Below are 22,855 nucleotides of genomic sequence, written 5' to 3' on the forward strand. Positions count from 1 at the left end.
AACAGACTAAAAAATATTATCAAGGAAAGTAAAAAAAAATCTAAGAAATTGTGGTAATTCTCTATTCTTACATAAAAAAAGAGCGATGTGCTAGCTGTGACACTTGTTGCAGTCTAGTGAAATGTCCTCGTACTCATTTCAGCACAGCCTTACGTCAGTTTCATTGCAAACCGTATTTGGTATCCATAGACACTAGGCTGAACCTATGTTTTGTGATGGAAAACTGAACATGAACATGACACTTCGACTGAAGATGACGAGTAGGAAACTCGTCGAAACGTAGCGACCACAGTGCACCATGACTGGCTGTTAATCAGAGAAGATTTCATCAAGGAAATTCACCGTGAAAGCCAGCACCCACAGGGAGTCATTGTTTTAAATGTTTGTGGTGCGAGCCTTTAATGTGGACCCTTATCCAGCTATCTGGTTGTAAATGCTGCCTTCAGTTCATTCCAGATGTAAAATGCGACCTGTTAGTAATACCTATGAAACACGTGTACAAAGTCGACTGTACTTCGGGGGGACGGATGTGGTTGTCTTGTTTGTCCAATAGCGAGGTAATGGCGTTCACCATCAGCAGACAGGTTAAGGCCAAACGGTGTGCCACACGAGAATCACGTGACCCAGGATACAATGTACCTGTTCCGCGCACCAGAGTGCTCGCTCCACAGATCGACATCACCGGGCCACGGTCAGAGGGAACTCACCGAGGTGAGCGGGCGTGATGACGGCGGAGGCGCCGTCCCACACGACGAGCCCGGTGTTGTTGACGAGCGTGGGCGGCTCGTCGTTGACGGGCGCCACGTGTACGCGCACCGTGGCGGGCTCGCTGCGCTTCTCTCCGGCCACGCCCACCACCACCAGGTCGTCGCTCAGCGTCTCGCTGCCGTCGTGCTCGTACTGGAACACACACCCACAGGTCAGTCCTATGCACCCACCGCCAAAACTTACAAATCCGAACTACATTCTCGTTAATTTTCTTTTCTATGAGGTAATTGACTACGACACTCTACTCGGAATTAATAAAAGCTATATTATTACTCACAGCGAGTGGTTCGTGTAAGACCATCCAAGTTCATACAGTCGCAACACCAAACTCTAATTAACTATTGAAATTTCGGGACTACGTTTGTGTAGGTGACATGTGTAAGTGATTAAGATTGCATGTTCACAGCTTAATGTAAGCGCGAGATAAGCCTTTGGAAATGTGAAATGCTGGTACATTAATAATCGATGTCACTGCTACAATGCTGAAAGTAATCTACATCTAACTATCCACTTCTGTTTCACTACAGGATAAACTACTATTAACAGCGACAAACACGCTACCACCGGTTGCATGCAATCTATCCTTTCTGAACACCGTCTGTGCCTTTGTACAAATTTCGGCAGAATTTATCTCTGGCTTCACCCAGCTTTCCGTACCTATAACGATTTCAGCTTCGGCGCTTTCTATCAGCGCTTGAAGTTCCGGTACTTTACCAACGCAGCTTCAACAGTTTACAATTACAATACCGATTGCTGCTTGGTGCCGGCCGTTGTGGCCGAGCGGTTCTAGGCGCTTCAGTCTGGAACTGCGCGACCGCTACGGTCGCAGGTTCGAATCCTGCCTCGGGCATGGATGTGTGTCATGTCCTTAGGTTAGTTAGGTTTAAGTAAGTTCTAGGGGACTGATGACCTCAGATGTTGAGTCCCATAGTGCTCAGAGCCATTTTTTGCTGCTTGGTCCCCGCATGTCCTCACTTTGCCCCGCACCCTTTGAGGCTGTTGCCCTTTCTGTACTTGCCCGAGGCCATCTAACCTAGAAAAAACCGCCCAGTCCACGCCACACAACCCCTTCTACCCGTGTAGCCGCCTGCTGTGTGTAGTGGACTCCTGACCTATCCAGCGGAACCCGAAACCCCACCACCCTATGGCGCAAGTCGAGGAATCTGCAGCCTACACGGTCGCTGAACCGTCTCAGCCTCTGATTCAGACCCTCCACTCGACTCTGTACCAAACGTCCGCAGTCAGTGCTGTCGACGATGCTGCAGATGGTGAGCTCTGCTTTCATCCCGCTAACGAGACATTCAAACATCCATTGATTGGGCTGTAGAGTTGCGAGACGTCAGTTTGTGGGCTGGAGTTCCGTGCCGGTTTCAGTTCGTCGGTTAGTAAAGGGACAGTTAACACTGGTTGTTGATGACGCTGGAGTGGTGTTCGACTGCAGACAGATGCGGTGCTCTGACAGGCCAAGGCAACATGTCGACAAATGTTGGATTGCAACATGTTGTGTTACAACAACGTCATTTAGGCGAGCCTTATCCTGTTGAAAAACATCCCGTAGAATGCTGTTCAGGAACGGCAGCACAACAGGTCGACTGACGTTAATTTCCAGTCAGGGTGCGTGGGATAGCCGCGAGAATGCTTCTGTCGTCATACGAAATCGCACCACAGACTCTTAACTCCAGGTGTAGGTCCAGGACGAAGTAAGGTTGGTTGGACGCCCTCAACAGGCCTCGTCCTAACTAGAAATGGCCATCACTGGCCCGGAGGCAGAAACAGCTTTCATCAGAAAACACAGAGACCTCCGCCCTGCCCTCCAGTGAGCTCTAGCTTGTTACCACTAAACTTGCAATTGGCTGTAGTTTGGGTTCAGCTGTATGCGCGCTACAGGGCGCCTGGCTCGGATCTATCCCTGAAGTAACCGATTTGTAACGGCCTGTTGTCTGGCTGTAGCGCTAACTGCTGCTGAAATTGCTGCCGCAGACGTAGTACGATGCGCCATAGCTATACGCTGAACACGATGGTGTTGACTCCCAGTATTAGCACGTGGCTGTGAGGAGCTCGGTCTTCTTAAGACCGTACATTCTTGTGACCACCGCTGCCAGCAGTCATGTGTAGTGGCCACATTCTTGCCTAGTCTTTCTGGAGTATCGTAGGAGGAACATACAGCTTCTCGTAGCCCAATGGAACTCAGTGAGGTGTTGGAAATGGTGCCTCGGTCGCCTTAAGGGGCTCCGGAACGTCCTATACTTGCAATGTTAAAATAACGCTTATAAATTACATCTTTCCTCACAAAGTATTTGAGGTAGGAAGTTGAACTTTTTACAGATTATTTATTGGAATATGGGCTACAACTTAACACAGGGATTTTACAAAATTTTAGTTCAGTTATTAAAGATGATTTTTTTTCAATTGTAATGAAAATTCACATTTTTTTGCAATTTTTTATTTATATATTCAAAAATATACAGTTTTTTGGAAAAAGGCTGTGTTAAATTATGCAGAAGGTACTGTGTAACATTTACTGAAAGTTTGAAACAAATATGTTTGGAAGATCCTTAGAAAACATGTAATTAGTATGAGAAAATAAAAGTTTTGGGAATCGAGCGACAAAGATTGGATTAACTTTTTAGTGCATTCCAGGTCCATAGGATGGATTATCTTCATCCTCTGCAAACTCCACCTCCAGCTTCCTCTTGTTCCTCCTCCTGTTTACTCTTGCTTGTATTTCTAGACTCTTTACAGCCCTGTCTGCAGCCCGAAGGCGTTCCTTGTCTAAAGCAAGCATCGCTCGTACCATGTTAGAACCTATCTTCATTCCCATATTTCTAAATACCTTGCACCTTACAATGTTGCCGTCATTGAAAGTCGCAACAGCATCATACACACCAAAGTGAAGTGTTTCTATTCCAACAAATACAGTCTTGGGGATTCTCGACCATATAACACTATTTACACTTTCATTGGGGTTTTGAGTTTTTCCGTGAATACACTTTTTCAACAGTTCAGGTGCTGCTAAGTCTCTGAAAATAGGTTTCATCACCTCCATTATTGCATAATATTGCATAATAACACCATTTGACAGCAGTTTAACAGCGCCACAATGGGTCACGCCCATGTAGAACACATTTCAAAAAAAAAAAAATTTAAAAATAGTTGTTGTCTTCGGAATTGAATAAATTATATATCTGTTAAAAGGTAATAGTCTGCAGATTCAGAAAACGCAAAAAGTAAAAATTGAACTTTTCATGATTTTGAGCCTTTCCGGAGCCCCTTAAAGGCGTTCGTCACTAAAATCAACTCACGACGTGCAATCTCAAAGGTAACTAACGCTCACCACTGTTACAGAGTTCATTTAAAGCAAACCTATTTGTATGCTCATACTGGTACACTAGCGCCACTCTTATGCAACTGGCACGAAATTTGAACAGCCATCATATTTCAGGTGCAGAAACACGCCTACCAACTTGCATTATGTCTCTAACCATTAACTATAAAGTTGATGGTTGGAGGCACAACATCGTTTTTACAGTCTGCGAAAACCAGTTCATAGATGTTGGCCACTAACAGAATCGTGTATACGAAATGGTGTATTGAATGACGGAAACTGGTAGCCATATTATAAAATCGTCGAAAGAACGGATATAGGTGTTCCATTTTATTACGTAAGTGAACGGTCAAAGTCCCTCAAACCTTCAATCAAAAGAATGGACATACAAAATCAACAGGATGTTTGCAGGTATCGAAGAAAATGTAACTCGGAATAGTGTGTGTGTGTGTGTGTGTGTGTGTGTGTGTGTGTGTGAGAGAGAGAGAGAGAGAGAGAGAGAGAGAATGGGCTCAAACTTAGAACTACTTAAACCTAACTAACCTAAGGACACCACACAACACCCAGAGAGAGAGAATGTTTTTTGGTATGGGAGAAGGTGCTACGGAAGGTACTGGTAAATAATACAACTGGCGAGAAGAAGAATTCGAGTTGGCCAGTCAGTTGTATGGACACACCCACAGATTACAGAAACGTTGGCGGAGAGGTTCTCCCAGTTTGGGACACTTCGATATTATCCTTAATGAAAAACAGCTCACTTCTAGGTGTGAAATAAGGCATTCCACCATTTTCTGTAAAGTTACGCAAGATTTTGCTTGTGTGCGTAAGTGATGACTGCTAATACGAGTTGTAGCTAGTAGCCGCATGCATACGTCCAGTTTTCCCTGAAGCCACAAAACACGCACAGGGACCACTAGAAAAGCTGGCAGTGGGTGTCACAAATTTTTTGTCATCAGACTACCGTTTTCTGTCTATAATGACCATCTTCAGATCTGTTTTATAAAAACATGTCCTAATATACTGGAGACATAGTGGAATTGTGAAATCTTAAACAGAAAATCAGCGCCAGCATCGTCAAATATATATAAATAACAACATACGCAAGTATCATCTTGTTAGCTTTGCATATGCTGTTATTTATATGCATTTGACGATGCAGGCGGTGATTTTGTGTTTAACATTTGCCGATGCAACTATGGCTCCAGTATATTCTCACATGTTTTTATAAAACAGATCTGAAGATGGTCATTCTAGACCGAAAAAGGTAGTCTGATGAAAAAAAAAAAAAAATGTGACCATGGACATGAAGTAAAGGAAATTTATTCTATATTCGGATCACTGTTAAATTCGCGACCATGTCGCTGCTTGTGTATTTCTTTATATCTAAGTGAACCACCAGTTTTCATAAATTTAGCTTTAAAAATTTTTTTATGTCACGAAATATTTTCTTAAAATTTTCATCTTCTATTGCAGTCCCTTAGAAATTTAATTTTCAGAAATATTGAAACTCGTACTTTTTTTATATTTATTACCGAGGAGAGAAATACCAACGTTCATAGATGTAGCTTTAAAAATAGTCTAATAGTTCTTTAACAATATTGTACTTTCAAAGAAAGCTTTCGCCCACTTTTTCATCCCCATAGGGTTAAATTTCGAAAAACCCTGAAACACGTATTTCTTTATTTCGGAGCGAGAGACGAAATACCATTATTTCTGAGCGAGAAACGAAATACCAGTTTCCGTTGGTTTATCTTGAAAACTGCCTAAATAACGAAATTTTTCCAAACCGCCCTGCGTCCCCTGTTTCATCCATTAGGGATGGAATTTCGAAAACTCCCTTCTTAAAAGATGCCTACTGTGTAAGATCCACGCCTTCCCAAATTTTAAGTTTCTATCCTTGGTGGTTTGGGCTGGGCGATGATCAGTCTGTCAGTCAGTCTGGACATGGCCTTATGAATACGGAGATTAATGTCGTATCCTAAAGTGCTATTAGTTCATAACCAATTAATTTAATTAGCCTTAATTATACTCCTAACATTAATTATATTTTAACTAAATTTCATCACTTCAGGAGATAGATTCAGGTGAAGAAAAGCTGCCCAGAAATATGCCTCGACAAATAATTTCGTATTAAAGTAAGCAGTCTCATCTCTTTTCTGTTCGACAGGGTATTTAAATTTGTCACTAGATACGTTTACCACTCATAGTGAGGGCAAACTTCGTCTTTATAACTGTTCAGTGTAACACCCGCCCTGATGGGGAATTTGTAAATATGTTTATGTGCTCCTTCCTATCTGGAGCACTGTTCAGCACAGTCAGGTAGCTTGGAGGCACCACAATGAACGGACGTGTGCACTATGGAGCCGACAACGTGAGAGCGCCACAGTCAGTGTAGTAAGCCCGGCTGTTAGCTACGATATAGCCTGTTTCTGTGATTCAGTGACGTAATTTTTATATGACTCTAATGACCTGCCCCAGCTTTCTAAGAGTGTCATCAAAAATCTACTTGTCTTGCTTTACGGGCTATTGTGTAGAGATTAAAATTCAGAGAACAACGTTAGGAACGTACTGTCATCACTGTAGTGCGAGACGGTGTGAGCTACATTTTCTCTCTGATCTTTCCCCCGCTTCCCTTCACATCCCCTAAAAAATAATTCTACACCAAAAGAAACTGTCCTTATCATCTTAACATCTGAAACGTCCTACATCGCAGGTGGTTTACGAAGTCGGCTGCAGAACGCTCCGGCCCCTCTGCAGTGTCAGTTCTCACCGGCCTAGCACACCTTATATGACCCCAAGGAGTTCTGCCATTCACCGATAGATGGTAGCCGCATCGTTTCCACAGCGGTGGGCAGTTAAATTCATCATAGTTCAGCGAATTTGCACAAAATATTTATGAGTTATATGCAAAAATCTTCCTTGTGAATCAGTCTATCTGTCAGTGAAAATCGCATCAAAATCTGTACTGTAGTTTCTGAGATTAGCCCGAAGATGCAGACAGATACTGCAGATGGAATTTAGTCTACATATGTATAAAAGGCAGAACACAAAAACAAGAAGACCCCCCCCACCCATCTGCCCTTGGCTATAGTGTGTCATCTTTGTGCCGACATTTTAGTGCAGTGTTTACAGTGAGTGTTCAGTGTTGTGTGTCTTTTCCGAAGTGTTGCGAACGGACATCATACTGTCGCTGGGTGTGATTTTTATATCTCTTGCAAACAGAAACCAGACTGTCGCCATGTTTTTAGTTGTCTGTCTACTATGTTACCTGTCTGCTTCCTGTGTATTTTATTAGCATTGCCAACTCTTTGCTTTATGTTTTAACTTTCCACAATTTTCTGCCGTTTTACAATTTAAGTCACCGTTTTATCGCCTGCTTTTATTGTTCCTTATCTTCTTCTTACGTTTTAAAAAGCCTGTAGGCTGCAGAGCAGCGTACTAAGCTGCTGCCAGCCCGCTCCCTTCGGGGGGAATTGAAATTCAATAAAGGAAAAAAAATACAAGAAGATACCCAGATCTAATCCCTCCTACTTCCCCCTGCCCCCTCAGGGGCCCCTCTCTCCCTCCCCCTCCCCCATCTCTTCTTTGTCCTTTTCCTATGCCGACCACCCTCTTTCTCCTTTTCACCCCCCCCCCTGGGCTTCCAGCTTCTTTCCTTCTTCCCTCCACCGCACACCTCCTGCATTCCCCCTACCCTTTCTTCCCACCACCCCCTCCCTTCACCTGGTGGTAGGTCCCATTCGATGCAGTGATTTTTAACGGTCTCTCTGTGGTGTCAGTGTTTCTCTAGTGCCATGTGCAGTGCTACGTTCCACCAGCACCAACAGTGTCGCCAGCATCATTCATTTGTGTTCCCACTGTGATGTTTCTTAGTTTTCATGTCGACTCACAGTGCTTATTCTCCGCATGTATGTGTGTGGCTCTCGTCTATGTTGTTTCTAAATCTACCATTTATACTCATCTATTTTCGTTCTTGTTTACCCATCAATTTATATCATTCTAAGTTATGTGTTCTTTTCTCATTTGACTATCTTTTTCTGTAACTCTCTTGGTTGAAGAGCGGCGTATTGTGCCACAGCCAGCCCGCCACATTTTGGGGAGTGAAATAACAATAAAAGGGAAAAAAATACAAGAAGATACACCATGCGGAGTAGGCGCGTGGTCTGTGGCACCTTGTCATGGTCCGCATGGCTCCCCCCCCCCATCGGAGGCTGGAGTTCTCGTGTGTTGTCCTTAGTTTAAGTTGATTAAGTAATGCGTAAGCTTAGGGACCAATGACCTCACCAGTTTGGTCCCATAAGACCTCACCACAAATTTTCAAAAGTTCAAAGAAGACACATTGTTATTTCTTTCACTATTTGAGTGGAGATTAGGGGAGGGTAGCAAGACCTTTTGCGCTGCAGTTTCAGACTAAGGAATGTAGGATGCATGAGTCAGAAATGTTCAGGAGTTCAGAATAGATCATTGAGTGTAACGCAGATGACTTTGTAGGTTAGTAGCCTCTATGGATTTACTCATTGCGTCATCATGGAATCGGTGAGTTTAGGAGTGTATTTTTCAATGTCATGCAGAATCTGAATAATCACAATAACCAGCCTACTATGCTCTAGGCAGACTGTGAGAATCCTGTATCCTCACATATTATATTATTTACTATCTTCTGGAACTTTAAGCCTGTTCTTTAGTGTGCCTGCACATTGAGCCTTGAGGTATCGATAGATATGGAACAACAGCTGTTTTATGAGACACCTCCTTGTTCATAATGTCCATGTACTGAGTGTAATATTTGAATGAGATTCAGTTGCTCAGCAATGCCCACGCGATACAGACGTACCGAGGTTTCTTTCGGAATAACAGGGATGTAATTGCGCAAATCTCGTGACTATGTTAAGTTTATTCATTGGCACTGCTTTAACGGTAACTATACCTGACTTTCCAATGTGAAAAAAATCGTTATATGTCGGAACACACGGCTTTTTTTTAAGCAAAGTGAAGCTTGAAATTTTTGGAGAAAGAACAGTTGCAAAGATGAAAGATACATTTCTGTGATTATTTAACCAATGAGTGGAAATATCCAATGTCCAACGTCCCAAAATTTAAATTTCTCAAGTGAATAAAACAATGTATCTCTGTTTGTACATAACTAATTTGTATCCAAAAAATTGAGAAAGCTATTCAAATACTATAGACTTATGCGGCTTACCTCAACATAGCAAAATATAGTGAGACGAATTATATAGTAAATAATTTATTAAGAACATTCTAGGCACTGTGCCTGGGAACTGAATGGTTCTAGGTGCCAATGAGGAAGATTTTTTTTCAAGAGCCATTAATATTCAAGCAGTCGTTTTATTTCTGATAAAACAAGTAAAGAAATAGAGCGGTATTGTTTAAACTAATAGAAATATAGTCAAGAAGAAGCACTTCTCATTCTTTTCAGTATTTTCCAAACAATAACAACTTCCAATTCAAGGAAAAAAATCTCTCAGTATTTTACTTCTGTTTCTTACACACCTACATTACTGGGATCAGATGTCACAAAGTTGATCGTAAAACAACCTGGCATCATCGTCAACAGGTCTTTCTCTTTTGCAACTGGTAAACACGACAGGTCCTTTAGATAAGCTTAAGTATGGGGTACACCTGCCATGGTCTTTCCTCGTTGGAATACCTTGGCATTTTTCCAGTCTTTTGTTTCAGAGTAAGAATTTTTAATAGCTGTTTGAGGCAGATGGGTATGAAACACTTTGATCATACAGCATTTGGAGATCTTACAAACATGCATTGACAACAGATGGCTTCAGCAGCGTATTTAAAACAAAAGAAGTCAGATGTGTGCACTGGAATTCCATGGAATGCGTTCGAAGTTTTAGATGACAACAATCCGTGCGTCGGCCAAATGAAGTAGCCCTTGATGCATGGCACTTGGAATTACAGAGAGAAGCTCGGCTTTACACAAAGGACATACGCTCTCAAGTAATGAATGTTTGGAACATCTCCTCAATAATATGGCACTTGGAACAAGTTTATAGGCTCACAACAGTGTACCGAGAACACGGTGGCACAGAAAATGGATTTTGTGAATAGCCAGTTAGATCGTTTGTTGTCAGTTAAAGCCTGTATTATCTGTATCACTGTAAGCTACTTAAGCAATACGCAAGTCATTACTTCGTTAAATCGCTTAATTGAATGAATGTATTACGTCTCCAGCTTCAGAAGACAGTTAATGACCTATTTACTAAAGCCAGGGTGTCCAACCGAAATTCGAAGTGGGCCACATTATTAACATTTACTAATGTGGTGGGCGAGACCGAAAACGATTTTGTAAAGGAACTAAGCCAATATAGATAAAATACAAGTTACCTAGGTAGACAGGCAACATGTATTTACATTAGAATATAAAACTTTAAATTTATGAAAAATGAAACGAATACAACAGAAACTCAATGAGCCAAAAACATGTTTTTTGTTTGCGTAGTTCCTTGATATCAGGGAATATATTTACTATCGAAATTCTGTGAATTCCGCTAAGATGACCAACTGTTAGCGACTATCTCGTTCTAAATTTCACATTTGTCACTTGTGGAAAAAAAGTGTTCGCAGATATATGTGATTCCGAATAAGCACATCTGTTGAACTGCTAACTTGGATAGGTAGGTATACTGATCGGGTTTGATATATTTTTTTATAAAATTCTATCTGTTCAGTCTGCAGGCAACTATGACAGGCTATTTTCAGGATATCACTATTTTTAAGTTCAGTCAACTTCATCTGTACGTGTAACATAACGTCTTCAGTCTGAATTTGAAAACGATTTTAGAACACTTTCATGTCGGGCTTTTGATTTTTAAAATCTGTGAATCTTTCTTCAGACTGATTCCTTAATTTATGCAGCAACGAGAGGTACTTGTCGAAGTGCAGTGTCTCTTGATGCCACGTAGACAACGTCCCCTAATGGCTGGACAGCCTTGCTTTTCTATCTGTTTCTCGAACAAGATGCTGTTTTCAATACATGTTTCAATGTATCCATACATTTCTACACATAGATGATTTTTACCTTCGAGTTTTAAATTTAGGTCGGCGAGGTATTTAGTTTGTCAACTAAACAAGGCAAATCATTCAGCCACGGTTCATTCTCTATAAAAAATGGTTCAAATGGCTCTGAGCACTATGGGACTCAACATCTGTGATCATAAGTCCCCTAGAACTTAGAACTACTTAAACCTAACCAACCTAAGGACATCACACACAACCATGCCCGAGGCAGGATTCGAACCTGCGACCGTAGCAGTCGCGCGGTTCCTGACTGAGCGCCTAGAACCGCTAAACCACCGCTGCCGGCATTCTCTATAAAATCTGACATCTGTTCATTTTGTTGGTCATGAACACTTTCGTTGGATAATGGCGGCGCGGATACTCCGTCGCCGGGGACCACATTATGGCCCGTTGGCCGTATATTGGACGGCCCTGAATTAAAGCGACAATAAACATTAGAATTTTTACTGTACGCACTCATTACCCTTGTATATCCTCCTTTCGAACCACATCTGCCTCATTTCCCAATATTCAAATGGTTCAAATGGCTCTGAGCACTATGGGATTTAAGATCTGAGGTCGTCAGTCCCCTAGAACTTAGAACTACTTTGACATCACACACATCCATGCCCGAGGCAGGATTCGAACCTGCGATCGTAGCAGTCGCGCAGTTCCGGACTGAAGCGCCTAGAACCGCTCGGTCACCGCGGCCGGGTCCAGTACCAATTCTTCCCTGAAACCCTGTCCTTAAATTCCCCTTCCTCTGAACTCACTATATCATAAACATCTCTTTTGTACCCTTATAAATTCTTTTTACATCCTACACAACGATTATTGTTATTATTGTCATAATTATTAATATTACTATTATCACTAATAGTGGCAGCAGCTGCAGTAGTACAAGTACTGCCAGTATTATTTTTATCAATTCACAGTCAAATTGCCGCTTCAACACTCAAATCATTTTGATAGTATTTGTTATATTAGAACCGAAGCAACAAATGAAGATTTGTACCAAGGCCGGAATTCGAAACGCAGATCTCCTGCTCACTAGGCAGATGCTCTAACCACTAAGGCATCCAGGCGCCGTGGCTTTGCGGAACTGCTTGAACTTCCCTAGCAGGCCTCCCTCCTAAGTCAGAATTTCCATTCACGCCACAGCCCACTTGGTATTCCCCCTAAACTCGGACAGCATTGCAAAGACTGTTCTGTTTTGGAATAGCACCTCAGCATCGATCGAAATGGGGAATCCTGCCTGAAACCTAGGCATAGGTGCTTTAATCAAATTAAAGTACATGGTTCCAAAGACTTTTGGAAGTCTCAGGCATCTATGATCTAAGTATGCAGACTAAAGCAACGAATGAAAATTTGTACCAAGGCCTGGATTCGAAACCTAGATTTCCTGCTCACTAGGCAGATGCATTAACCACCCTGCAGAACTGCTCGGCCTCCCTCCTCAATCCTATTTCCCATTCACATCTCAGGCTCTTTGATGTTCCGCCTACTCAGAGACCATTTTAGGGAATACCAACTGGGCTGGGGCACAAATGGGAATTAGGACTGAAGACGGAGGGTTGATAGAATACTCCAGATAGTTGTGCAAGGTCACTGAGCTAGGGTGTCGTAATGGTTAGCGAATCTACATAGTGAGCTGGAGACCCAGGTTCGAATCCTACCATTGGTACAAGTTTTCATTTGTCAAATTCCGCATATACGCATCATAAATACACTCCTGGAAATTGAAATAAGAACACCGTGAATTCATTGTCCCAGGAAGGGGAAACTTTATTGACACATTCCTGGGGTCAGATACATCACATGATCACACTGACAGAACCACAGGCACATAGACACAGGCAACAGAGCATGCACAATGTCGGCACTAGTACAGTGTATATCCACCTTTCGCAGCAATGCAGGCTGCTATTCTCCCATGGAGACGATCGTAGAGATGCTGGATGTAGTCCTGTGGAACGGCTTGCCATGCCATTTCCACCTGGCGCCTCAGTTGGACCAGCGTTCGTGCTGGACGTGCAGACCGCGTGAGACGACGCTTCATCCAGTCCCAAACATGCTCAATGGGGGACAGATCCGGAGATCTTGCTGGCCAGGGTAGTTGACTTACACCTTCTAGAGCACGTTGGGTGGCACGGGATACATGCGGACGTGCATTGTCCTGTTGGAACAGCAAGTTCCCTTGCCGGTCTAGGAATGGTAGAACGATGGGTTCGATGACGGTTTGGATGTACCGTGCACTATTCAGTGTCCCCTCGACGATCACCAGTGGTGTACGGCCAGTGTAGGAGATCGCTCCCCACACCATGATGCCGGGTGTTGGCCCTGTGTGCCTCGGTCGTATGCAGTCCTGATTGTGGCGCTCACCTGCACGGTGCCAAACACGCAGACGACCATCATTGGCACCAAGGCAGAAGCGACTCTCATCGCTGAAGACGACACGTCTCCATTCGTCCCTCCATTCACGCCTGTCGCGACACCACTGGAGGCGGGCTGCACGATGTTGGGGCGTGAGCGGAAGACGGCCTAACGGTGTGTGGGACCGTAGCCCAGCTTCATGGAGACGGTTGCGAATGGTCCTCGCCGATACCCCAGGAGCAACAGTGTCCCTAATTTGCTGGGAAGTGGCGGTGCGGTCCCCTACGGCACTGCGTAGGATCCTACGGTCTTGGCGTGCATCCGTGCGTCGCTGCGGTCCGGTCCCAGGTCGAAGGGCACGTGCACCTTCCGCCGACCACTGGCGACAACATCGATGTACTGTGGAGACCTCACGCCCCACGTGTTGAGCAATTCGGCGGTACGTCCACCCGGCCTCCCGCATGCCCACTATACGCCCTCGCTCAAAGTCCGTCAACTGCACATACGGTTCACGTCCACGCTGTCGCGGCATGCTACCAGTGTTAAAGACTGCGATGGAGCTCCGTATGCCACGGCAAACTGGCTGACACTGACGGCGGCGGTGCACAAATGCTGCGCAGCTAGCGCCATTCGACGGCCAACACCGCGGTTCCTGGTGTGTCCGCTGTGCCGTGCGTGTGATCATTGCTTGTACAGCCCTCTCGCAGTGTCCGGAGCAAGTATGGTGGGTCTGACACACCGGTGTCAATGTGTTCTTTTTTCCATTTCCAGGAGTGTATTTGAGAGTCGAGAAGGTCTCTGGAACGATATGGTTTCTTTATTGTTTCTTAGGTAACTATGCTGTAAGAAAGGTAGTTTATGTGTGAAAACTTGGCCCGATGTACGATAGGTTCTGATGGCCCTAATCAGATCGATTAAATAACTAAATAATATGTAGGGTTAGCAGATTGGCGAACGATAATCGAGAAAGGAATTAGGAAAGGGTGAATAATGGAGCATGGGTGCTAGTACTGCAGTGGGAGCGTTTGTTGTAAGACGCGGCAGGTGAGTCACCTGGACGAGCCCGGCCTGCAGCTGGGCCGTGGTGAAGCGCAGCAGCGTGGGCGCCGAGGGGCCGCCCTTGGGGGAGGGCGGCGCGAGCCGCAGCCTGCCGGCGCGCGGCGGCCGCGCCACGCGGAACTCGGTGACCTTGCCGCGGTAGTACTCGGTGGCGGCGGGCAGGAGGGCGCCGGCGGGCAGCGTGGCGGCGCCGCCCTCGCGCACGTGCACGGTCTGGGCGGCGGCGGCGGGCGCCAGGTAGAGGCGCTCCGGCACCACGACCAGCTGCAGGCGCAGCCCGCGCAGCCAGCGCACGCCGTTGCCCACGTCCAGCGTGACGTGGTCGCGGCTGCGGTTGGCCGCCGCCTGCACGTACAGCAGCCGGCCCTCGTCCACCGTCGACTGGTCGAACTCCGACAGCGAGCCGGGCAGCGCGCCCGCCTCCTCGCTGGCGTTCCAGCTCGGCTGCGCCGACAGCGACGGAGGCTCCAGCTCCAGGTAGCCGTAGGCCGGCGGCTCCACCACCGTGAACACGATGTCCGTGGGCGGGATCTGCGGGTGCATCACCTGTGGCCGACCGACATGCCATTAATAGTTGCTTTACACAACCCACCCTACTACGGCACACATGGCGATAACGGTCGACGATAATGGGATGTCTAACAATGGTACACTAGCCAGTTGTTTGGCAACTGAATCACCTTCATAATAGATATGACCAGAGCAATCACTCCTATAAGTAGGGCGTACACATCTAAAATAATAATACATACTGAAAGGAACACTCAAACACTTCGTGTTATTTAGGATGGTGAGAAATTTCGCCACACATAGACAATAATTTTAGGAAGGTATATATGAGTTGTCAAAATGGGAGCAGCAGCCACTGAGACGAAGGCTATTCGGAAAGTAAGATCCAATAGAAATTGAAGCCATTTTGACTATTTTTTCACCGAGACTGTCTCAAGAAATACGTAAAGGTTTTTTTAATTACCGCTACCAGTCACAAACTTTGTCAACCATTGTATCGCTTATTTATTTAGCGACATGTTTCGAGGGTTATACCCCTTCTTCAGGCTAAATGGCATTACAAAAACAACTTTGCAATAAGGTCATGCTGATGTTACATGATCTTTTCGTAAATGCAGTGGTCATCCTGTGCAAGGAAAGAAAACTTAGTAAGGGGCGATTTCACTTTGGAAGCTGGACTGATTTTTGCACGGAAATGTTTTGTAACGGTCACTCACTTTATTCTTCTAGCGTGGCACCCTCGTTGTGATGCATTGCGGTGTTTCCATTTCCGTGGCTCTCAGTTTGTGAACAGTCACCAAGAGAGCCACGGAAATGAAAACAGCGCAGTGCATCACAACGAGATGAATCGCTGCCTATGCTGTTCCTTTTTTGGAACACAACCTACGACCAGGTTAGGTACAGAAGTGATGACACTTTCTGCTGGACCTGACCATCATTTCACAGGACACTGCTCAAGCACGTATAGTGCTAGCTGTTAATGATTTGTTTGACTGATGGGGCTGCTAAGTGCTATACCACGTACTGCACGTTTCTGACTTATGCCCTCGTGAGTTCAACTCGACTTCTAAAATGAAGGAAACACTTCACGGCATTCCCTTCAGGACTGCTACAAATTCGTCGGGCAATAGACTACGCCGCTCGAAATGTCGACACAACTGGCACTGCTAAGAGTATCCTACGACTTTCACTTCGCTGGCAGCGGGTTATATACAATGTTGGTGACTACTTTGAAGGTCAGTAAAATTTTGAAACACGTATCAATTTAGTACTAGCTTTAAATAAATAGTTGCCACTATTAAAGTTTCAACCGTAGTAGATTTCTTTTTTTACTGTTGAGGATGACGCCACATTATATTCTTTATTCAAATATACTGCCACATTTCTCAGCATACAGATATCTACATCTACATCTACATTCATACTCCGCAAGCCACCTGACGGTGTGCGGCGGAGGGTACCTTGAGTACCTCTACCGGTTCTCCCTTCTATTCCAGTCTCGTATTGTTCGTGGAAAGAAGGATTGTCGGTATGCCTCTGTGTGGGCTCTAATCTCTCTGATTTTATCCTCATGGTCTCTTCGCGAGATATACGTAGGAGGGAGCAATATACTGCTTGACTCCTCGGTGAACGTATGTTCTCGAAACTTCAACAAAAGGCCGTACCGAGATACTGAGCCTCTCTCCTGCAGAGTCTTCCATTGGAGTTTATCTATCATCTCCGTAACGCTTTCGCGATTACTAAATGATCCTGCAACGAAGCGCACTGCTCTCCGTTGGATCTTCTCTCTCTCTTCTATCAACCCTACCTGGTACGGATCCCACACCGGTGAGCAGGATTCAAGCAGTGGGCGAGCAAGCGTACTGTAACCTACTTCCTTTGTTTTCGGATTGCATTTCCTTAGGATTCTTCCAATGAATCTGTCTGGCATCTGCTTTACCGACGATCAACTTTATATGATCATTCCATTTTATATCACTCCTAATGCGTATTCCCAGATAATTTATGGAATTAACATCTTCCAGTTGCTGACCTGCTATATTGTAGCTAAATGATGAGGGATCTTTCTTTCTATGTATTCGCAGCACATTACACTTGTCTACATTGAGATCCAATTGCCATTCCCTGCACCATGCGTCAATTCGCTGCAGATCCTCCTGCATTTCAGTACAATTTTCCATTGTTACAACCTCTCGATATACAACAGCATCATCCGAAAAAAGCCTCAGTGAACTTCCGATATCATCCACAAGGTCATTTATGTATATTGTGAATAGCAACGATCCTACGACAATCCCCTGCGGCACACCTGAAATCACTCTTACTTCGGAAGACATCTCTCCATTGAGAATGACATGCTGCGTTCTGTTATTTAGGAACTCTTCAATCCAATCACACAATTGGTCTGATAGTCCATATGCTCTTACTTTGTTCATTAAACGACAGTGGCGAACTGTATCGAACGCCTTGCGGAAGTCAAGAAACACGACATCTAGCTGGGAACCGTGTCAATGGCCCTCTGAGTCTCGTGGACGAATAGCGCGAGCTGGGTTTCACACGAACGCCTTTTTCGAAACCCATGCTGATTCCTACAGAGTAGATTTCTAGTCTCCAGAAAAGTCATTATACTCGAACATAATACGTTTTCCAAAATTCTACAGCTGACAGACGTTAGAGATATAGGTCTATAGTTCTGCACATCTGTTCGACGTCCCTTCTTGAAAACGGGGATGACCTGTGCCCTTTTCCAATCCTTTGGAACGCTACGCTCTTCTAGAGACCTACGGTACACCGCTGCAAGAAGGGGGGCAAGTTCCTTCGCGTACTCTGTGTAAAATCGAACTGGTATCCCATCAGGTCCAGCGGCCTTTCCTCTTTTGAGCGATTTTAATTGTTTCTCTATCCCTCTGTCGTCTATTTCGATATCTACCATTTTGTCATCTGTGCGACAATCTAGAGAAGGAACTACAGTACAGTCTTCCTCTGTGAAACAACTTTAAAAAAAGGCATTTAGTATTTCGGCCTTTAGTCTGTCATCCTCTGTTCCAGTACCATTTTGGTCACAGAGTGTCTGGACATTTTGTTTTGATCCACCTACCGCTTTGACATAATACCAAAATTTCTTAGGATTTTCTGCCAAGTCAACTTTTCTTTCGAATTCATTGAACACCTCTCGCATAGCCCTCCTCACACTACATTACGCTTCGCGTAATTTTTGTTTGTCTGCAAGGCTTTGGCTATGTTTATGTTTGCTGTGAAGTTCCCTTTGCTTCCGCAGCAGTTTTCTAACTTGGTCGTTGTACCACGGTGGCTCTTTTCCATCTCTTACGATCTTGCTTGGCACATACTCATCTAACACATATTGTACGATGGTTTTGAACTTTGTCCACTGATCCTCAACACGATCTGTACCTGAGACAAAACTTTTGTCTTGCGCCATCAGGTACTCTGAAATCTACTTTTTGTCACTTTTGCTAAACAGAAAAATCTTCCTACCTTTTTTAATATTTCTATTTACGGCTGAAAACATCTCTGCAGTAACCGCTTTTTGATCGCTGATTCCCTGTTGTGCGTTAACTGTATCAAATAGTTCGGGTCTGTTTGTCACCAGAAGGTCTAATATGTTATCGCCACGAGTCGGTTCTCTGTTTAACTGCTCAAGGTAGTTTTCAGATAAAGCACTTAAAAAAATTTATCTCGATTCTTTGTTCCTGCCACCCGATATGAACGTTTGAGTCTCCCAGTCTATATCCGGCAAATTAAAATCTCCACCCAGAACTATAAAATGGTGGGGAAATCTACTCGAAATATTTTCCAAATTATCCTTCAGGTGCTCAGCCACAACTGCTGCTGAGCCAGGGGGGCCTATAGAGATATCCAATTACTATGTATGAGTCTGCTTTAACCGTGACCTTCACGCAAATTATTTCACATTTCGGATCTCCGTCAATTTCCTTCGATACTATTGCACTTCTTATCGCTATAAACACGCCGCCCCCTTCACTGTCCAGCCTGTCTCTGCGGTATACATTCCAATATGAGTTTATAATTTCATTACTGTTTACATCTGGTTTCAGTCAACTTTCTGTCCCTAGTACTATGTGGGCATTGTGACCGTTTATTAATGAGAGCAGTTCTGGGACCTTTCTATAGACGCTCCTGCAGTTTACTATTAGCTGATTAATATTGTTATTCCGTGTTGCATTTTGCCTACTCCTACCTTGCCGCATCTCAGGAGGCGTCTTGTCGGGCCTGGGGAGGGAATTCTCTAACCTGAAAAACCCACATGTGCGCTCCACACGTACTCCGCTATCGTGTCTAAGTCATTTTGCAATTGGTTTTGATCTCCTGTGCCACGGTCGAGACTTCAACGACGTCTTCTGCTGACTAAGCAGACATGCTAATTATTGAACCACCACAACAGTATGGCTAACAGCCCTGCACGAACTATCCTCGTCCAGCACCGTCCCTAATACGAACTTCCTGCCCATTTTCCCCTTCTTAAATCGTCAGTATTGCCGAGGTGGTAGTTCAGTATCGGTCTCACATGTTTCAAGAAAAATATAATTCCATCAGATCAACTTCTCAACACCTCCTCTATTCTCACTCTGTCTTCTCAATTCGCACCCTAGTTTCCAGTGCCTTGATCTTTCTTTACTTCTTTTCCAGCTCTCTATTTTAAACCTGTCTCCACATCGTATTCGGTTAATGTTTTTCTCAGATTTTTAATTCAATGACTGCCATAGCAATTGCCTCTTTTTGTTGAAATCTGTCTTGTTTACCGATATTCTTGATGTTATTTGCAGGTCACATTTTAGGTCTTCCTTAGTAATATTTACCAAGCACTTGAACTATTTAACCTCCTATAGCTGTTGTCCGTGAGTCGTGATTTTGCTCCACTCTTCTTTCCTTCTAATCTCATGCTTCTCCTCTTTTTCTTATTTACTTTCATTCTGAATTCTTGGCATCGGAAGAGCCTAAGATAACAATGAACCAAGACCATTATTATAAATTTTACAGAACATTAATTTTGCCATTTAGATACTATTCTTGATCTTAATGTTCAGTAACATTTACACTTATTTTGTAAAACTGAAAACCTTAATTAGTTTCACATATGAATAATCCAGGAAAAGTAAGATCTAACTCCATTTTTTTCGGTTTTTGAGTTTCCACCAGTACGTGAAAGTATGCAGCAGACCCAGTGTTTCCTACTATAGCAAGTAGGAAAAACAAGCTCAGATATACTGTAAATGGGCTTTTAAAAGAACCTGTACAAGGAAAGAAAGTGTTCAGTCCATATGAAACAGGAGAGAAAAGGCTTACTCTATTAATTGCTAGTCTTTAATGTAAATAATGATACAGGCTGCAGCTCTAACACACAGTCGTTGTCAAACATTGTCGTAATTATGTGCATTATTGGCACATTAAGCTTGCGTATGCAGGTCTTTGTTTAGAGCGCTAAAATTTCTGCAGTTTGTTGACAATACTGTTACGAGAGGTGAGCCACTGTATGAAGCCTGTCGTCAAAGTATGGAAGGGGGTCACCAACTACGAGGAACAGACAAAAGCCAAACAGAAATATTAATTTACTATCTCATGAGATGGAAGACAACTGCCATTGTAGGTTAGAATGTTTTGACAACGCGCCTGAAGATAAAACTTAAGTATTTTAAAAGAATTAAACTTAATGGAATCAGAGTTTTGCAGAATGTTAATTTATGTGGTCACATTTCTGTACTTCCAGTATAGCTTAGGAAGCCTAGAAAAGACGAATGTGAAGCAAGATTTAACAAGTTCAGAGTTCAAAGGCAAATAAGACACGGAGAAAAAAGTTGCAGCTTGTTGTAAGGCATTCATGTTGATATACAGAATATAAAAAATAAGATTCAATATTTAATGTCTATTCTTCGAACTGCCGAGAAAGCGCCTATTGATAAGAGAGTAAACATGACAACAGGCATCGGACATTAGGATATTCAACAGTTAATACCATTAAGCAATATACGAGTAGAAATAGTCATTGTGGGTTAAAAGTAAAGTACACCCCTCTGAGGAAAGTGTTATAAGTAAAATGTTCAGTTTATTCAAAGAGCTTACCCAAGAATTAAGGCATTTTATGAAATATATAGACACATATTTAATGAGAACTGTAATATTGCCTTCTGTTCCCGACACAGACACGTGTAGTACCTGTAACAAATACAGAGTCAAAGTAAAATGCCTCGAAATGGAAAAAGATAAGTGCACTGAACTAGCATAACTAAGGCGTATTGAGACTGAAATGAAGAATTTGTAAACTTTAAATGAGTTTCAAAAATTTTAAAGCAACGCTTTTGACAAGAGGAAGATAAAAGTAAAGGAGGAAAGCTGAAAGTGCTTGGAAAAGGAAGCCATATGTATAGATTTTAGCAAGGATCTGCCTCTGCCTAAAATTACATTTAATGCGGTACACTGTATCCGACAGTTACTATGTATGCTTTGAACACCTAAAACTTGTCAGATGCAGAGAATACATTTTTCCTTTTCCCAGATGTGTTGCCAGACAAGGTAGTGCTGATGTCTGATCAATGTTTCATAGATTTTGTTAGAATTACCTTGACATAGTCGTGAAAAATCTTGATATATTCTGTGATTCGTGTTCTGGCCACAATAAGAGCTACACAATTATTCGATTTTTGCACAACTTCATTACAGCAGAGAGAAGATTTGACACTGTAGTAGTAACGTTTCCAAAACGAGGATATTCTCATGTGTATGTTATAAAAACATGGGACTTACATACCAGGAAGCTCACACAGTAATCCTCAAAGATATGACACAGTTGTATTCATCTGCTCGGTCAAAACCTTCACCACTGAATACTGATGAAGCTAATTTTGTCAATGGACAGAATTTCCGAAGCCCTTAAACAAGCAAAAGTGTCCCTTTCCTACACACCCACTTAGAGAACTCGTCGCAAACAGAAGTCACCTGACACTTGTGAAATTGAGGACGACTTATAATGGACTTTGGGAGACTTCTACTTTGAAATCTGCTCATGCAGCTGAAAAATCTTAGACTGGTAAGGCTGTACGATAATCTCTAAGAGATATGTATTATTATTACTCTATAATTTCAAATTCTACATTGTTCTACTTTACACTTTCAGGCCTACTAACCATCTGTCGTGAGAAATACCAGGATCTGCATGTTCTGAAAAATTTCTGTGGCCAGAAGCAGAAGAATATTATGGCGGTCTTCTGGTTGAAGTTTGCAGAATAGGCTATTTTGTGTTGCTTTTTAAATAAAGCTTGATTCTTACAAGGACTATTCTGAAATTAAGCTCCGATCGGTTGCGAAACGGAAACCACTCTGTAGATCTGATGAAGGTACACAAGATGTGTTGGGCAGTGTCTCCAGTATGCCAGTCGAACGCGTCACGTCGCTGTTTTCGACTCTGAGTACACAGGGAGCACTTAAAGGTGTCTAGGAAATCGGGTCTCCCGCCAGGTATGAGGGACTGGCAAGAGATTTCACCTGATGTCATGCAGCCCACATAACACGACTGCCATGCGGTTCCTGCCTCGTGACAATTCTCAGCCACAATCTGCAGGGGCTATGAAGATGGTCCTTCAGTGTTTTCGATAGGAAGTGTTTGATCACCCCCCAATACAGCCTGTAACTGGTTGTCCCTGAGTTTCATCTCTGCTCACATGGAACGCTGGTTTTTAAGACAATATTTTGGCACAGTCAGCGAGGTGAAGACCAACGTAGAGTATTTGTGGATAGCGCAGGCGACTGCCT

General features: G+C 43.5%; 1 protein-coding gene across 1 annotated transcript in view; it reads right to left on the reverse strand.

Annotated features, from left to right (window-relative positions):
* Positions 1-22,855, reverse strand: part of LOC126260360 (chondroitin sulfate proteoglycan 4) — a 577,728-nt gene that overhangs the window by 85,427 nt on the left and 469,446 nt on the right. Inside the window, exons 15-17 of the mRNA XM_049957687.1 lie at positions 14,771-15,106; positions 14,555-14,689; positions 708-900 (exon numbers count right to left, since the gene is read on the reverse strand). Of these exons, the coding sequence (XP_049813644.1) occupies positions 708-900; positions 14,555-14,689; positions 14,771-15,106 (664 nt within the window). The remainder of the gene's footprint in view (positions 1-707; positions 901-14,554; positions 14,690-14,770; positions 15,107-22,855) is intronic.

The sequence above is a fragment of the Schistocerca nitens genome, chromosome 5 (assembly GCF_023898315.1).
Source record: "Schistocerca nitens isolate TAMUIC-IGC-003100 chromosome 5, iqSchNite1.1, whole genome shotgun sequence".
In the NCBI taxonomy this organism is placed as follows: domain Eukaryota; kingdom Metazoa; phylum Arthropoda; class Insecta; order Orthoptera; family Acrididae; genus Schistocerca; species Schistocerca nitens.